The sequence below is a fragment of the Apteryx mantelli genome, chromosome 2 (assembly GCF_036417845.1).
Source record: "Apteryx mantelli isolate bAptMan1 chromosome 2, bAptMan1.hap1, whole genome shotgun sequence".
NCBI lineage: Eukaryota > Metazoa > Chordata > Aves > Apterygiformes > Apterygidae > Apteryx > Apteryx mantelli.
Genome location: NC_089979.1, coordinates 168,849,390 through 168,864,512, shown reverse-complemented (window position 1 = coordinate 168,864,512; position 15,123 = coordinate 168,849,390). Strand labels below are relative to the sequence as shown.

General features: G+C 43.5%; 1 protein-coding gene across 1 annotated transcript in view; it reads left to right on the top strand.

Annotated features, from left to right (window-relative positions):
- Positions 1-15,123, top strand: part of LOC136991350 (obscurin-like) — a 157,806-nt gene that overhangs the window by 35,734 nt on the left and 106,949 nt on the right. The window contains exons 15-24 of the mRNA XM_067292217.1: positions 100-366; positions 1,000-1,269; positions 2,385-2,651; positions 3,965-4,231; positions 7,437-7,703; positions 8,642-8,911; positions 9,796-10,062; positions 10,562-10,828; positions 12,715-12,987; positions 14,384-14,650. Coding sequence (XP_067148318.1) covers positions 100-366; positions 1,000-1,269; positions 2,385-2,651; positions 3,965-4,231; positions 7,437-7,703; positions 8,642-8,911; positions 9,796-10,062; positions 10,562-10,828; positions 12,715-12,987; positions 14,384-14,650 — 2,682 coding nt within the window. The remainder of the gene's footprint in view (positions 1-99; positions 367-999; positions 1,270-2,384; positions 2,652-3,964; positions 4,232-7,436; positions 7,704-8,641; positions 8,912-9,795; positions 10,063-10,561; positions 10,829-12,714; positions 12,988-14,383; positions 14,651-15,123) is intronic.

Sequence of the window (15,123 nt, the reverse complement as noted above, 5' to 3'; positions counted from 1 at the left end):
CAAATAACTGATCAGAAAAGAAATATTGCTAATGAGTTTTCAGTTGGCAGCCTTCAGTACAACTGCACTGACTATTGCGTATTTTTTAATTCCTTTTAGAGCTACCTGTAAAAATTGTGAGGCCTTTGCGAGATAAGATTGCTCTTGAAAAGCACCGTGGATTCCTAGAGTGCCAAGTGTCTCGTGCAAGTGCCAAAGTCAGATGGTATAAGAAGGATGTTGAAATTCACCCTGGTGACAAATATGAAATTGTCAGCGATGGTGTCTATCGGAAACTCATCATCAATGATGCAGATTATGAAGATGAGGACACGTACACTTGCGATGCCTTCGATGACAAAAGCAGTGCTCACTTCTTTGTTGAAGGTAGTAAACCATTTTTTCCCTCCAGGATACATTGGAAGAAAAATTGGTTGGTCCAGAAAGCCTTCTTCACTTACCCTAAAACAGGCACTAATTAAAAGTATTTTAATTAAGTGGTGATTTTTTTTCTGAAGTCCATTGGTATTGCTTCCTTTTAGAATTATGAGAGCAGGAACATCCTGAAAAATGAATATATAGTACCTAAGAAAAGTGATGAAATTCCTGTTCCGGAGAACTTTACCAGATGTACTGGAGAAAGTCTGTTGTTCAGAGAAATGTTGCTGTAGCTAACCAAAGACTTTCTTGTTATCAACATCTGCATTTCAGTGAACTTTCTATTCCATCTTCTAATGCCTCGTGTTTGATATCAGGATAGGAAGGTGGCATTCTGTTTTACAAATAGGACGGGGAATCAGGAGATCTGGATTCTCTGGATGCTGTGTCACAGTCTTACAGTCTGATCTGTGACCAGCCCTATATGTTTCTTTATCTAAAAATGGATGTTTTAAGGCTTATTGAGGTGATAAGTGCAGTATTCAAATGAAGTAAAGATGATATGAGCATGCAGGATGATCATGAAAGAGTCCTTTCACGACTCCTAAATCCCCTTTTTCTCTTGTTCCCTCCTTCATCCAGAGCAATCCATTAGTATTGTAAAGGAGCTGTGTGATGAGGATGTGACTGAGCCTGAAGAAGCCAGATTTGAATGTGAGATATCCATTCCATCTGTGAAACCCCCGAAATGGTCTCTGTGTGGAGAAGTCTTGCAGGCTAGCAGAAACATTATCATGCAGCAAGAAGGCACCATCCACCGGCTGGCCCTGCTGAAAACCTCTGCTGATATGACAGGCACCATTCAGTTCTCAACTGGCAAATCAAAATCCACAGCAAACCTGCTTGTCAGAGGTAATATGTCCTAGTTTGAATTAGATCATGAGAGATCCCTCCTTCTCCCAGTCCCTGGAAAATAATTGTTCAGGCTTACTGTTTAATGTGCACGCTTCACTGCTTGGGGGCTTGGAAATGTATGTATACCTGGACGATCTGCTTAGTCCCCAGCTGGTTGTTGGACGCAATGTCGGATGCTCTAAATGAGACGACAGTGTCTCAGGAGGTGTCTTAGATTAGATGATGAGTTTGATGTGCTTGGTTTTCAAATCTCTTGAGCTAAGACTAGTTGAGTCACAATAAGGTACCATAAAATTAAAGACAAAAGAAGTGCCTCAGGTAGCAGGGAATTGACTTTTGAGACTTTTGGTTGTTGTTTTTTATAATATTCTAAATTGTAGCATTAAAAAATATAGAATTTGTAAGTTTATTAATACCTCTAAAATCAAATCACCGTAAAATCAAGGAAGAAATACCTTAAAGAGTTTGCTCCTTAAAGGGAGCAATCATAATTCAGTTGAGTGCTATCTTTTTGTTCCTTGCTCTATTATTTCTAATTTTTACTCACTAAAAGTGGTTTCCGCTTTTTTTATTATTATTATTATTATTATTAACTATACCAAAGTATTCAGAGCAGATTAAATTTGCCAGGAGAGTTTCTTTTGTCCCATTTCTGAACTAGAAATGTTTGATAGCACATTTACTGAATCCATTTTGTCATTGATTTGATCTGAGACAAAGCTTAAAGTCTTTCTGTCTTCTGCTGTCACCGTGGTAAATATCTCCAGTCACCTCCTGTAGTTCTTGTTTTGATTTTAATTCATTCCTATTTGAATAAAATCCTCAATTAGAGAGAAGCTGAATAAACACAGAACGAGAACTTGACCATGCATTTGATAGTTAATATACAGTATTTTCTTATAGAAGTATCATCAGCAGCATTCCCTATAGATTATCATGTCCCTGTAGCTTCAAACTGGCCTCTCAGCAAATCAGCCCTGTGACAGGAACTTGTAGCATCATCTGAACGGTCCCAAAACAGTGGCCTTTGTATTAATTGACATGAAACAGAGATTTGAAACTTTTCTTCAGCTTGCCCTCATCCGTTCTTCTTTTCCAACCCTGCTTTGCAGATTGCAATATACAGATCACCAGGAAGATGGAAGATAAGATAGTTTTGGAACGTCGTTCAGTCGTCCTATCATGTGACTTCAAGCCTTCTCCAAAGGCTGTGAAATGGTTCAAGGGCCAAACAGCCATTGAGCCCTCTGAGAAGTACAAAATCAAGCGGGAGAAGCATTCAGCAGAGCTCAAGATTCTCAAGGTGAAGCCTGAGGATGCTGGTGTGTACATGTGCAGGGCGGGAAACGCAGAGACCGAAGCCATGCTGACCGTTGAAGGTACGAGCAGTTTGCAGCAAGCAGACTGGCCTGTTGCATGTCCTTTCTGATTTAGTATTTCACTCTACGTTTCTCTTCTTGAATTGTGGTCGATTCCCACAGTTCTCTTCTAATTTTATATGAATGTAATGTTTTAAGTGCACTGACTATTTCTGATGTGCACTGTGCTGATATTCCAAGATCCTGAAGTCCAGCACTTACCTGTCAAAGGGATTATGCGTGTGGAAAGGCAGTATTTGGGAGAGGTTTTGGCAGTAGACAGAAGTTCAGGCATCTTTCTCAAGACTTTATTTATTAGTCTCAAGGCTTTCTTTATCTCAAGATTCTTTCTCAAGACTTTATTTTCCATTTCATGCTAGGAAATAGTACACTCTGGTAATTCTAGCTAAAAATGTTCTTTTTTTTTTTTTTTTTGAGCTGCTACAGGCCTCTGGTTTTGATGCAAATGCTTGTGGTTTTCATTCAGACCACTGTAGTCATTCGCTGACCACAGTGGTATCTTTTATCACCGCTATATGTTTATTAATCCTAATGGTGTTCTGCCTCATCCTGGTATGGCAGTATTGTTTAGCCAGTTTTTGACCTCTGGAAAAGCTATAAGGAAAGATGATCATAGTGTCACTTTCCACAAGACTTGTAGGTAAGCCTCAGCATCGTTTCCAGAAGTCCATTGAGCATCTCTTGCTAATAGTTTGGCCTAGAAGAGATTCATTCAAATGACCAAATGATTTAATATTCCCAAAGCCTCCTGAGTCAGTCGGTCCTATGAAAAACAGCATTTTTTAAATAGAGTAATTGCAAAGACAAACCTGTGGCCAGTGACTGGAAAAGAAAATAATTCAGTTCTTGTTTCTCCTTAAACCTGAGCAAATTGCTTAATCTCTTTATGCTATCTACTTGTGACTGAAAACATAGTCTTCCCCTCATCTTCCGTAACTATTTCACTGGTGGCAGAGTCAGAGACAATTTAGTTATAACGTGTATATGTGCGTTCAGTGACTAGCACGCAGGGACTTGGAGCTCTGTGGGATATTTCGAGGTCACTGTAATGTTGTTAGCATTTTAGAAAGAATTATTTATTTTTAAATTTAAAAAAAAAGAACCGTTTTATGTGGAAAAGAGAATAGAGGGGGCCGGGCAGCATAGTCTTTTGTAGTGGATGCTTTTTTGCTGGACTGTGAAATGTAATGAGCTGTGATGCACAGGAGATCAGACTAGACCGTCTAATAAACTCTCAACACTATGAAATCTAGCTGTGGAAAGAGTACTGATTCATGATAACACTGATGATGGTGCATTTTGGTTTCCTACAGCCCGCAATGTCGAAATAATCAAACACCTGCAGGATGTGGAAATTGAAGAAGAGAGTTCTGCCGTCTTCTCATGCGAACTGTCCCACGATGACGAGGATGTGGAATGGTTCCTGAATGGCAACCTCCTTTATACCAACAATTTCAATGACATCAAGAGTGTTGGCAATTGCTACACGCTGACCATGAAGCAAGTCAAGCCTGAGGATGCTGGCACAGTGATGATGAAGTCAGACAAGGTGTCAGAGAGTGTGTGTCTGAAGGTGATAGGTGAGTCATGACCACGTTCCTTCTGAAAGCAAACAAGAGATGGAAGGGAGGCTATGGTGTTATTTACCATACCCATGCCGCGGTCCTGCCTCTAAGCTTCACCTCTCTGGGGCGAAGTAATAAGGGTTCAGTTGCTTTCTTCCAGTGTAAGTTTCTACTATAGCTGACGATTTTTCTAAGGAAAATTGTTTTGGTGTCCTGCCAAAATTTTCCATAAATTATCATCGTCCTTTTACTTGTTGTATGGACAGTTTCAAGGGCAATTTCCTTTACTTGTAGCTCTCTTCAGTAGTATATTGTCTATATAGTGTTATTACTAAAGATTTTGATTGCAAGGAGCTGAACTTCAGTGTAGCTTTAAGGGTAGCACATACCTTTCAATGCATCTGTTGCGAGTTAGATGGATTAGACAATAAGAACACACTTCGTTACTGTCCTTAATATGTCTTAGAGCTTCATCACACAGCTGAGTTACTGTGCTTTAACACATTCTCGTGCATCAGCTGAGTAAGTCATGTGAATTATTTTAGGGTTGTTAAAAACTTTAGGTAGAACTCTCTTATCAGAGTTTCAGTGAATGCATTTTCTTTTGCCACACACGTGTACATGCATGCTCAAGTAATGCTCAAGTAATTCACCCTGTCCACTCAGAGAGCCCGAAGGATTTGCTCTTCCTGCTTTCTCTGATATCTGGTCAAAATTTTTGCCTCTATACACAAAGAACAAATGTCTTCTGGATCAAATATATGTTAAATTTTATAAAGGGAAGCAACAAAGCAAAGAGACGAGAGGCAAAATGTTTAAGAGAGAGTGTACAGCATGTCCTTTTATTGCCGCTGCCCACTATGGTGAATTCTGCTTCATGAAATGGCAGTGCCGGCTGTCCAGCTTTGGAAGAGCTACATCCCAATTACTTCCCTTCACGCATTTTTCTTACAACTACCTGAACCCTTTTCAGTTTTAGACTGCTGCGAGGAGAGAGGACATCCCTAATGAACCTTCTCTGCTTCTGTGGCATTATGCACGCAAGTGCTCCCAGAGCGCAGCTCCCAGAGGCAGCGAACAGATGCAGCAGTTTGCGCAGCAGTGTTTGGGCTCTGACTAGAACCTGAGGATCTTGCTGGAAGTTGTGGGCTTTCTGAGGACCCCTGAGGAACTGATTGCTGTGAAGAGGAAAGGGGAAGCTAGGCAAGGACAACTGCAGGAGGCCTTGACTTCTCCTGGGAAAAGCTCGTGGGAAAAGCTCTAGCTAGGAGTGGCTGCTGCTAATGAGCTCTCTTGGTTGCCCCTGACCAGAGGGAGTTGGGGCCTTTGGTCCCGGTGGCCCTTGATTAGGGCGGTCAAGCACCCTCTCAGCCAGTGCTAGGGAGAGGCCTATATAAGAGCCAGGCCTAAAGCACAGCTCCCAGAGCGCAGTGAACAGAGGCAGCAAAGAGACGCAGCAGTTTGCGCAGAAGGGACGCGCGAAGGTACCTTCGTTTCTGTTCCCTGTGGTGTACGCTTCCTCAAGTATGGTCGTGACACGCCGCACAGCGCGTTCCCCAGCGGCTGTTGGAGTTGCTGTGTCAGAGGCTGGGACCCAGACTGACCCTCTGACGGCAGATGCAGCCCTCCAGGTCTCAGGCCGCAGGGAGTGCTTGGGGCCTCTCCGGGAGGCCTGGGCTGGCAGCCAGCTCTCCTGCAGGAGGTGTGCTGCTGTTGGCGAGCTGTGTCGTCAGCTAAGGGAGTTACGGGAGGAGGTCAGTAGGCTGCGCAGCATCCGGGAAGCGGAGCAAGAGATAGACAGGGTATTCTCGGAGACTGTGCAGCTTCGGGAGTCCCAACCCCCTGCAGCAGTGGAGTTGCCAGAGGGCTCTGTGCCGTGTGAAACGGTACATCATAACATCATAGAAGAAGGCTGGAAACTGGTCACTGCTCATGGGAGGAGAAAGGCTCCTACTCCTCCCGAAGACTTGCAGCTGAAGAACAGGTTTAGTGCCCTCCAGGATGAGGAGGAGATGGGCATGGCTGCCAGGGAAGTACCTGGGACAACAGACCCTGTGCCTTGCCGGAACGCCCGGAAGAAGCGGCGGGTGATTGGTGGACACCAGGTTAACCATGAGGCAGCAACGTGCCATTGTGGCCAAGAAGGCCAATGGTATCCTGGGCTGCATCAGGAAGAGTGTTGCCAGCAGGTCGAGGGAGGTGATCCTGCCCCTCTGCTCAGCCCTGGTGAGGCCACACCTGGAGTGCTGTGTCCAGTTCTGGGCTCCCCAGTACAAGAGGGATGTGGCACTACCGGAGCAAGTCCAGCGAAGGGCTACAAACATGATTAGGGGACTGGAGCATCTCTCTTATGAGGAAAGGCTGAGAGAGCTGGGCCTGTTCAGCCTGGAGAAGAGAAGGCTGAGAGGAGATCTTATCAATGTGTACAAGTATCTGAAGGGAGGGTGTCGAGAGGATGGGACCAGACTCTTTTCAGTGGTGCCGAGCGACAGGACGCGAGGCAACGGGCACAAACTGAAACACAGACAATTCCATCTGAACATGAGGAAAAACTTCTTCACTGTGAGGGTGACAGAGCACTAGACCAGGTTGCCCGGAGAGGTTGTGGAGTCTCCTTCTCTGGAAATATTCAAAACGCGCCTGGATGCGATCCTGTGCAACGTGCTCTAGGTGACCCTGCTTGAGCAGGGGGGTTGGACTAGATGATCTCCAGAGGTCCCTTCCAACCTCGGCGATTCTGTGCTTCCTTAAACCTAGTCTGTCTTGTTGAGTATCTGTGCCTCAGAAGTATGAAGTTGTCCCTCTGGCCTTCGCTAAGACTCTTCATGCTTGCCCTCGGCCCTATTCTCTGTGACTACATCTCCCATGGGATGCCAAGACCCTGTATCTGAGAGATGCTGCAACGTAGAGAAAAAAGGAGTCCTCGCAGTCTCATAGCTGCACAGTCATAAATTACAGCACTGCACCACGATTACAGTGCTGAATATCGCTCCCACTCCATGGCCATGCAGGAGGCCTTTCCTGATCCCTGTATCCTCCCATTAATGAATTCTGCTTTCCCCCAAACTCATTCAAATCATGAGGTATGAGAGGTCCTGTACTGGTGTCATCTGCTCTGGTAGGAGTTTACTTAAGCCCTCTTTAAATGCCTGGTAGCAGCTGAAAACGTCTCAACTTAAATATCCTGATTGTTCTCTATTTTGTTCCTGTTAACCTTCAGAGAAGCCTGCTGTCTTCATGAAGTCCTTGGACGATGTTTTTGGTGAGGAGCGAGGTGTGGTTAAACTGGAATGTGAAGTCTCCAAAGAGAAGGTCAAACCCGTTTGGAAAAAGGATGGTGTGGAGCTCGCTTCTAGCAACAAATATGAGCAGACGCAGTCTGGGAAGACCCTGTGCCTCCTTATCTGTGACCTCGAAAAGACAGATGCAGGTTTATACACGTGTGATATTGGCACTGATGTTGCCAAGTCAAAGGTTGGCGTTCAGGGTGAGTACTGTAGTCAATGGTGGCCAGTCGAGGGGCGCTGGGAATACGTATGGGTTTGGTCACTTTGTCTCACACCTATTCTTCCATGAGCCTCAAGGGTCTCCACTGTAAACCGGTGTTGCCAGAATTATTATACAACACAATGACGTCTGAACACCCCTTGTTATTCTTCTTTTGTAAGTGTGCCTGGTGTTTTAATGAAAATCACTGGACATATCAAGAACATGCCAATTACGTTTCTTTCCTGAACACCCCTAAAATGGAGAAATGCTCCCAAGAAGAGCTACTAATTTCTTAAAATAAAAGAACCTTGTGTTTCACATGTTTCAGCTATTAGTTCAGTCAGTTGTGGGAATGTAAAAGTTAGAACATTGTCTGTTAAAGACCCGAATAATTCCTCCGGTCCTTTAATCCTTGTGGCTGCCTGTTGGAAGGAGGAGTGTTCAAGGCTTTCAAACTCCTATTTGGTATTTTTTGAATTCCAGTTTTGAATTCCAGTCCATTTTGAACACCAGGAGGGGTTGGACAGTGAGAAAATAACAAACACAAACATCCCATTTCTCGGATCAGCATGGGCAAAAGCCTTTGTTTCACACAGCATCCCAAAGGCTTCCTAGGTCTGATAGCTTTTCCCCTCTCTAGCCTATTGAATCTTGACTCTGTTCCCCGGAGCAGGCTGTTCTCCACACAGTCATTCCAGAGTGAAGCCAGGAGATTCACATGGTTCTTTTCCTATAGCCTTGCGGTGACTCTGAGGGGAAAGTGTCGGAAAAACTCTTCCCCACGTCGAATGCATCAGTAAGGAATGCAGTGCTGTCCTGCAAATCCTGTAGATAAACGAGCCAGATGAGCTAAAAATGATAACACCACTACTCATGTCAGTCTTTAAAGCCTTTTCTCGTTATAATCATTGTATTAACCTACTTTTTGCCTTCCAGAATTAAACATTGGCATAACCAAACGGCTGAAGAATACTGAAATCCAGGAGGGAGAAGATTGCACTTTTGAGTGTATTTTGTCCCATGAAAGCATCGATGACTTCCACTGGACACTGAATGGGAGCAAAGTGGCAAGCGGTGGGCAATTTGAAGTATTTAACATGGGTCGGAAATATACACTCAATATCAAAAGTGCGACTGTTGCTGATACTGGAGAAGTCATTTTCACTGCCCGTGGTCTAACCTCCAAGGCCTCTCTGGTTGTGAAAGGTAATGAGATCAAACTGATTATGGGGTCTGAGTGTTTTCTTTTCATAGCGTATCTCAGTAAACCATGAGGGCAAACTCCTGACGTGATGGAAGTGAACAGCAACCTTCCCTGTGAGCCCAGAGGCACTGAGAATTTCCCTGAAAAACAAGCGAAAGGCTGAAACTTTTTATAGATGTTTGAAGAGTTGCAGAATGCATTGATTAGTGTTGCAAGTGCACTTCTCTCTACCTCTAGCTCCATTAATAATGGACCAAGAATGATCTGTTCAAATAACTGTAAATGCAAATATCCTTTAAGTCTAAGCTGAAGGGATGGTCTTCATCATATCTAACTGTACACACAGCTGCTACCTAGAATGTGTGCATCTGAAATAGTCCCCCAAGGCTCCCTGGGTAGCCAGCAGAGAGAAGAAATGGGTAGCTTTCGGACGTGGTTCCTCTGCCACAGTTGGACATATTTAGGACAGAATGAACTGTTGCCTGAACACCATTGCCTGTACTGAGTAGATCACTGCTGGCTATAAAGGGGACCTGGAGTGGTTGCCTCCACAACATATCTCCATACGGTTGATGTCTGCATTTGGTGAGGTAAATCGCACCCTAAATGCACATGCCAGTAAAGGCAAAATGACAGCCTCTGATGTGAATGCCATCCAGACAAGTCTGCAATTCCTATAAATGATCACTACTGTTCACTGAGAGCCCATAACTGCAATGAATGTGCACTAAACAAGAACGCTTCTATTTCCCTCTGTTCCCATCATAACCTGAATCATTCATTGGGCAACATGAAAATTTATTGTATATTTTAGTTGAAAAAACAACAAAACTCCCTATATTGATCATGATTGTAGATTTTTATTCAGGACTCTTTTCTCCTTCAGAAAAACCTACAGAGGTTACAAAACAACTGGAGGATAAAACAGCAGCAGCAGGGCAGGACATCTGCCTGAGCTGCGAATTGTCAAAACCCGATGCAAGCATTCGGTGGTACAAGGATGGCAAAGCAATCCGAAAAAGCCAGAAATACGACTTGCAGCAAGAGGGAACACAAGCCGTTCTGATCATCCATGACTCCACAGTCAAGGACAGCGGGGAGTACACCTGTGAGACAGAGGTCTCAAAAACGAAAGCCAGGATCACGGTGCAAGGTCAGCAGAAGGGCACGCAGGGGCTGGAAAGTATAAAAGTTGGGGTAAAAATTTGCAACCTGCGGGAGATGTTCTTCTCTCCTGTTTCCCTAAACAGGACCAAATTTGGTTTTCAAAGATTTCTATGGATTAAAATTTTTTTAAAAATTCTGCAAAAAAACCTTCTAGGTCCTGAAGAATCTTTTGCATTAATTGATGAGCTAATCAAAAATGTCAATTTGTATTAATTTTTTTTGAATATGGGCATCAAACATTATATGCAGCTTGCCAGATGAGATCTCACGATCACCTGTACAATGTCATTAAGCTTTCCAGATATCTGATAATATTTTACCTGGTACATCCTATGGCAGGAAGTGGGCTTGGTGATCTTCTGAGATCCTTTCCATCTCTGTTTTCTGTGATTCTACTAGTTGGGGACAGAGGAGAGTCAAGATTGCGCTGTTTATGCTGAGGACTTGTTGGGTAACAAATTCTCTCTTTTATTTTCTTCCTGCAGAAAAACCCAATTACTTTGTCAAGGAACTTTCAGATCTGAAAGTCAATGAAAATGGAGTTGCAGTTTTTGTGTGCCAGAGTGAGAAAGCCGCATCCTCTGTGGTCTGGAGGAAAGGCATAGCAGAACTCAGGGCAAGCAGGAAATACGAGATCACCCAGAAAGGCAAACTCCTGCAGCTGACCATAAATAACTTGGAGAAAAATGACAATGACACTTACACCTGCGACATTGGGGATGCCCAGTCCAGAGCGAAGCTAGTCGTACAAGGTAAAATGGGAGGAACATGACTATACAGCCTGTTTCTCCAGCAGGAAGTGTTACCTTGGTGGAACTTGTACATTTATGCCAGATCTCTGAAACTCCAGCAGTCTGGTCTCACCAGCAGCTCTGTGCATGACCTGTGTTGACAGACATGCGGAGGGCAAAACACCCTGGGAGGGAAGGAACTATACAAACTAGCCCAGTGCTTCTGGGTGGCTGCATGGCCAGATGTCTAAGTGCTGCCACCTATGCGTAGGCAGATCTATTTCTCAGCGTACGGCCGCTGATTCCTGGCTATATCTGACTCATGGTGTGTATATACAGTGCAGGACGTATGGGCAAAATCTTAGCAACACTGAGAACTGCACTTGCAGAGCAACCTGTTGATCTGAAGCGTTTACACTGGGAATACTTTAGGTCTGATTTAAAAAACAAAATGCTGATGTGAGGAGGTGCTGGTGTTTCTTTCTGGATATATGATTCATAAGATTCGTGGTGCCTGCTGCTGGACAAGGGAAAACTTATTCTGCCTCTAGGCTTTTTTCTCCATGTCTCTTGATGCCCCTTTCCAGTAGTGGCCTCTCAAAGACGATGAGTAGATGAGTGGTCCGGTGCTCGTTGTATGTTTTTAGCATCCCTCTGTGCCTTAGAGGCGAATTGCAGCCTCCACCTGAAAAGCATAGCCCAAGCAGGTTTTGTTTGATGTTACATGCAGCAAACAAACTGAGGAAGGGGTGAGGTGGCCAGTGCAGATGGCAGGGCAGTACGTACAGGGAATAAATGAAGTTTGGTTGTTACTGCTTCTCACAGTCCACTCGTCACAGCCCCATTTGGGAGAAACTCTTGAGATGAGATAGATGAAGCAATGAAGAGAATAGGAGGAACAATCTGAGAACAGTCACACGGAGCTGCAGTGGCAGCGTGCTGTGAAGTTATTAAAGGCTTGGGGGTTAAGGCTGAGTCCTGCACCTCTGACCATCTGCCACTGCAGCTTTGAGAAGCAAGGAGGTGTGCTTAATCCCCCTTGTTGCCTCAGGATTTGAGCCGTCTGAATTTGGTTTGAGGTTTCTGACACTTACTTTTTTGGGTGAAAAAACCACTCATCTCTGTCACAGAGCTCAAGATTATTTGGCTCGAAGAGGTAACATGTAAAATAAACATAAGTCATGAAGAATATGGCAGCATCGTACTTACGGTTCAGTAAAAACTCCGTCTACTGGTTTTGTAACTAGGAGCAGCATTAGGTATGTCTTTGTGTACAGTGATAACCTTTTATATGTACACACACCCACACACATTATATATATGTATATATATACACACATACACACAGTTTTTCAGGGCTGTTTTGTATTTCCTTTTATTAAAGCTGCACCCAGACAGACGCTCCATTTCCCACTGTGTTTGTGTTCGGGCTGAGCTCAAAGAAGTGGGGAGCTGAGTGGTCATATCCCATAGAGAGAAAGCTATATTTGCTCCAGAAAAATACAATAAGCAGAGGTAGTTCTCATAGGCTCACTGATGTCTAGGACACAGTGGCACTCAGAGCTTCACTTTGTCCCTGTTCCAGGTAGTTCCTTTAGGAGAAAGGTTATAATACTGGGTTTACAATGTACTGAGTACTTGTTCTACTATACGTGTTTTATTATTTTGAAGTTGTCTTCATCCTATTTTGGTGTGTGTCCTGTAAATATGTATATTATCTTCCTGTGAATAATTGTTTTGTTCAGTAACAAGAGAGTTATATTTCAGACTTCTTTATCATGATTCTGTTGTTGTTGTTGTTGTTGTTGTTATGAAATACTCGTGCAAGAAGTCTTGGAATTTTCCGTACCAATTTTCATGCTAGAAGCTGGAGATTCCAGTAATAGATGTATCTATGTTCCTTTCAGGCCAGAAAGTGCTAATAACAGAAGACCTGGAAGATGTCAATGTGTTAGAAGGAGAATCTGCCATGTTCAAATGCAGAATCTCTCCTGTAGACTATAGCAAAGTGCAGTGGTTTTTGGATAAAACCCCACTCCATACCAATGAACTTAATGACATCCAGTCTCAGCCTGGTGGATATCACTTGCTAACCTTGAAAAAACTCTCACTGAAGGACTCGGGGGTCATTACTTTTGAAGCTGGTGATACGAAAACATCCGCCAGTTTGGTTGTTAAAGGTAATTCAAGCATCAAAACTGCAGGAGAGTTTAGAATAAGTAGAAATAACTGCTAGATAATGTGGATAGGTGAAAAAAAGAGCAAAAATGCTACAAATTAGGCCTCATCGTATGTTTACCTGTGTATGTTCAAGAATAGTGTTAGGTGTATAATAAAGCTAGAGTTAGGGAATTAATGTTTTGTAATCCTGGAGAACTGCCAGTGTGTTTGTTGGACCTTAGATGGGAATATTATAGTATGGGGATGGTTCACTGCATACCTCCGCTGGTTTTCCTTGAGCAGAGATAGGATGGCACGGCGATGGTCAGGGAGAAGACTTGCGCGTTCATAAGCCTGTACTAGAAGACAGCAGAAGACAGCAAGAAACTGTTCTTTCTTTTCACGACCTCAGTAGAGGTTTCTTCCTCCTTCCTCTTCCACAATAAGTGCCTGCTCTACACTAACTCATCTTAAAGCCTGGAATCCCAGGCTGGGATAGAGCCTGAATGGGAATCTCCACCGGGACCCTTTCACTGGCAGCTCTGCTTTCCTCTCTGTGTCTGTTCTGTGCTGGTTTTTAAGCTTGTCCTTCATGTCTGTTAAAAATATGTTGTTGGTTCTCATAATGAGAAATTAGTACCACTGGTCGTGTCAGAAGATGCTTTGTCGTTTCTTTGTGTCCTCCGTGTTATGCATGAGATCGCCTCGGTAAGGTTTTGCAGCTTTTTGTGTCTGTGGTCCAGTTCCAACCAGCAATCCGCAACTCAGTTCAGTGTCTCCCATCCCTGACCAACTTCTGAGAATTGTATCACCAGGAGCTTCTCCAGAAGTTGGTTCGCTGATGGCACTGACCTTTGTTGTTCTGTGTCTTCTCTGCCTCGCTCCATGGATCTGGCTGTCATCCCGGAATGATATGTGGAAGCTGAAGGAGGAAATTTTCTCTTAACGCCTGGGCCCTGGCAGAGTCTCTGCGTTATATTACACCATTTCTGTTTTCCTTTCACTGCTGAGGGCACAGGGAATCAAAATTCAAATAACTAAGTAACTGGCCACTGCTTAAGATCTTTGAGGGCTGAAATTTCACGCTATTCTTTGGAGTGCTGAAACCAATTCCATACTGTTTGTGTCATTAGTAGCAACAGCAGTGTTTAACGCTAGTGCTTACAGTAACAACAGTAATAGTGGCAATGTCTTGAATAGTCCAAACAGTAGTTAAAAGAAAAAAGTATATGGTCTTAAGCATTTTTTTGCTGCTGTGGAGTGCTGAATTGTAAAAAAAATCTATTTAGTTTGCTTGCTAGTTTTTTTTTTTGTTTCTGTAGTTTTGTATCTGAACAAAAAGGGTTGAAACAAAAAGGAAAAAAGTGATTTCCAAGCTCATGCATTTCCTTAAACATTTGCAATATTCCCTTTCAGAGCAACCTGTTCTTTTCAAGCAAGAGCTCCGAAATGAAGAGGCTAAAGAAGGAAAACAAGTCAAGCTGACCTGTGAGCTCAGCAAACCTGATATGCCAGTGAAATGGATGAAGGGAGACACTGTTCTCTATGCCAGCGAGAAGTATGAGTTTAAACAGCACGGTACTGTGGCAGAACTCATTATTCGAGATGTCGAGTCAGTAGACGCTGGGATCTATACCTGCAGCGCTGGGGAACTGAAGACCACTGCTCGGGTGAAAGTAAATGGTAGGCAGACTAGATACGTGGCAACACTTTCCTAATGCATTGTGTAATAGAGTTGCTATAAAGAAACAGCACTTCTTTATTGCAGCAGTGCCATCTGTGAATTCATGGTTAAAATTTAACAATAATATGTATACTTGTAAGTACATTTATGTATTTCTTGAATGTGGTTTCACATTATGTTTCTGGGATTTTAGGCCTGTAACTTCCCACTGAGGTGGAAATAAATGTTAAGGTTTCATGTTCTATACGCTGCATGCCAGAGTTCCCAAACTATTAGCTATTTTACATGGCTGTGGTTAAGACTGGAATTAGAATTGGAGACCTTGAAAAGTAGTGCATGCCACAGAGGAAAGCAGGAGAGAGAGAGGGCGTGAGTACTGTCACAGAGCCCTGCAGCGGCTGGGGATTTGATAGGTGAGGATGCGCAGAGGACCGTGAAGTAGTCCCTACAAAAGATAAGAGAAACTTCTCTC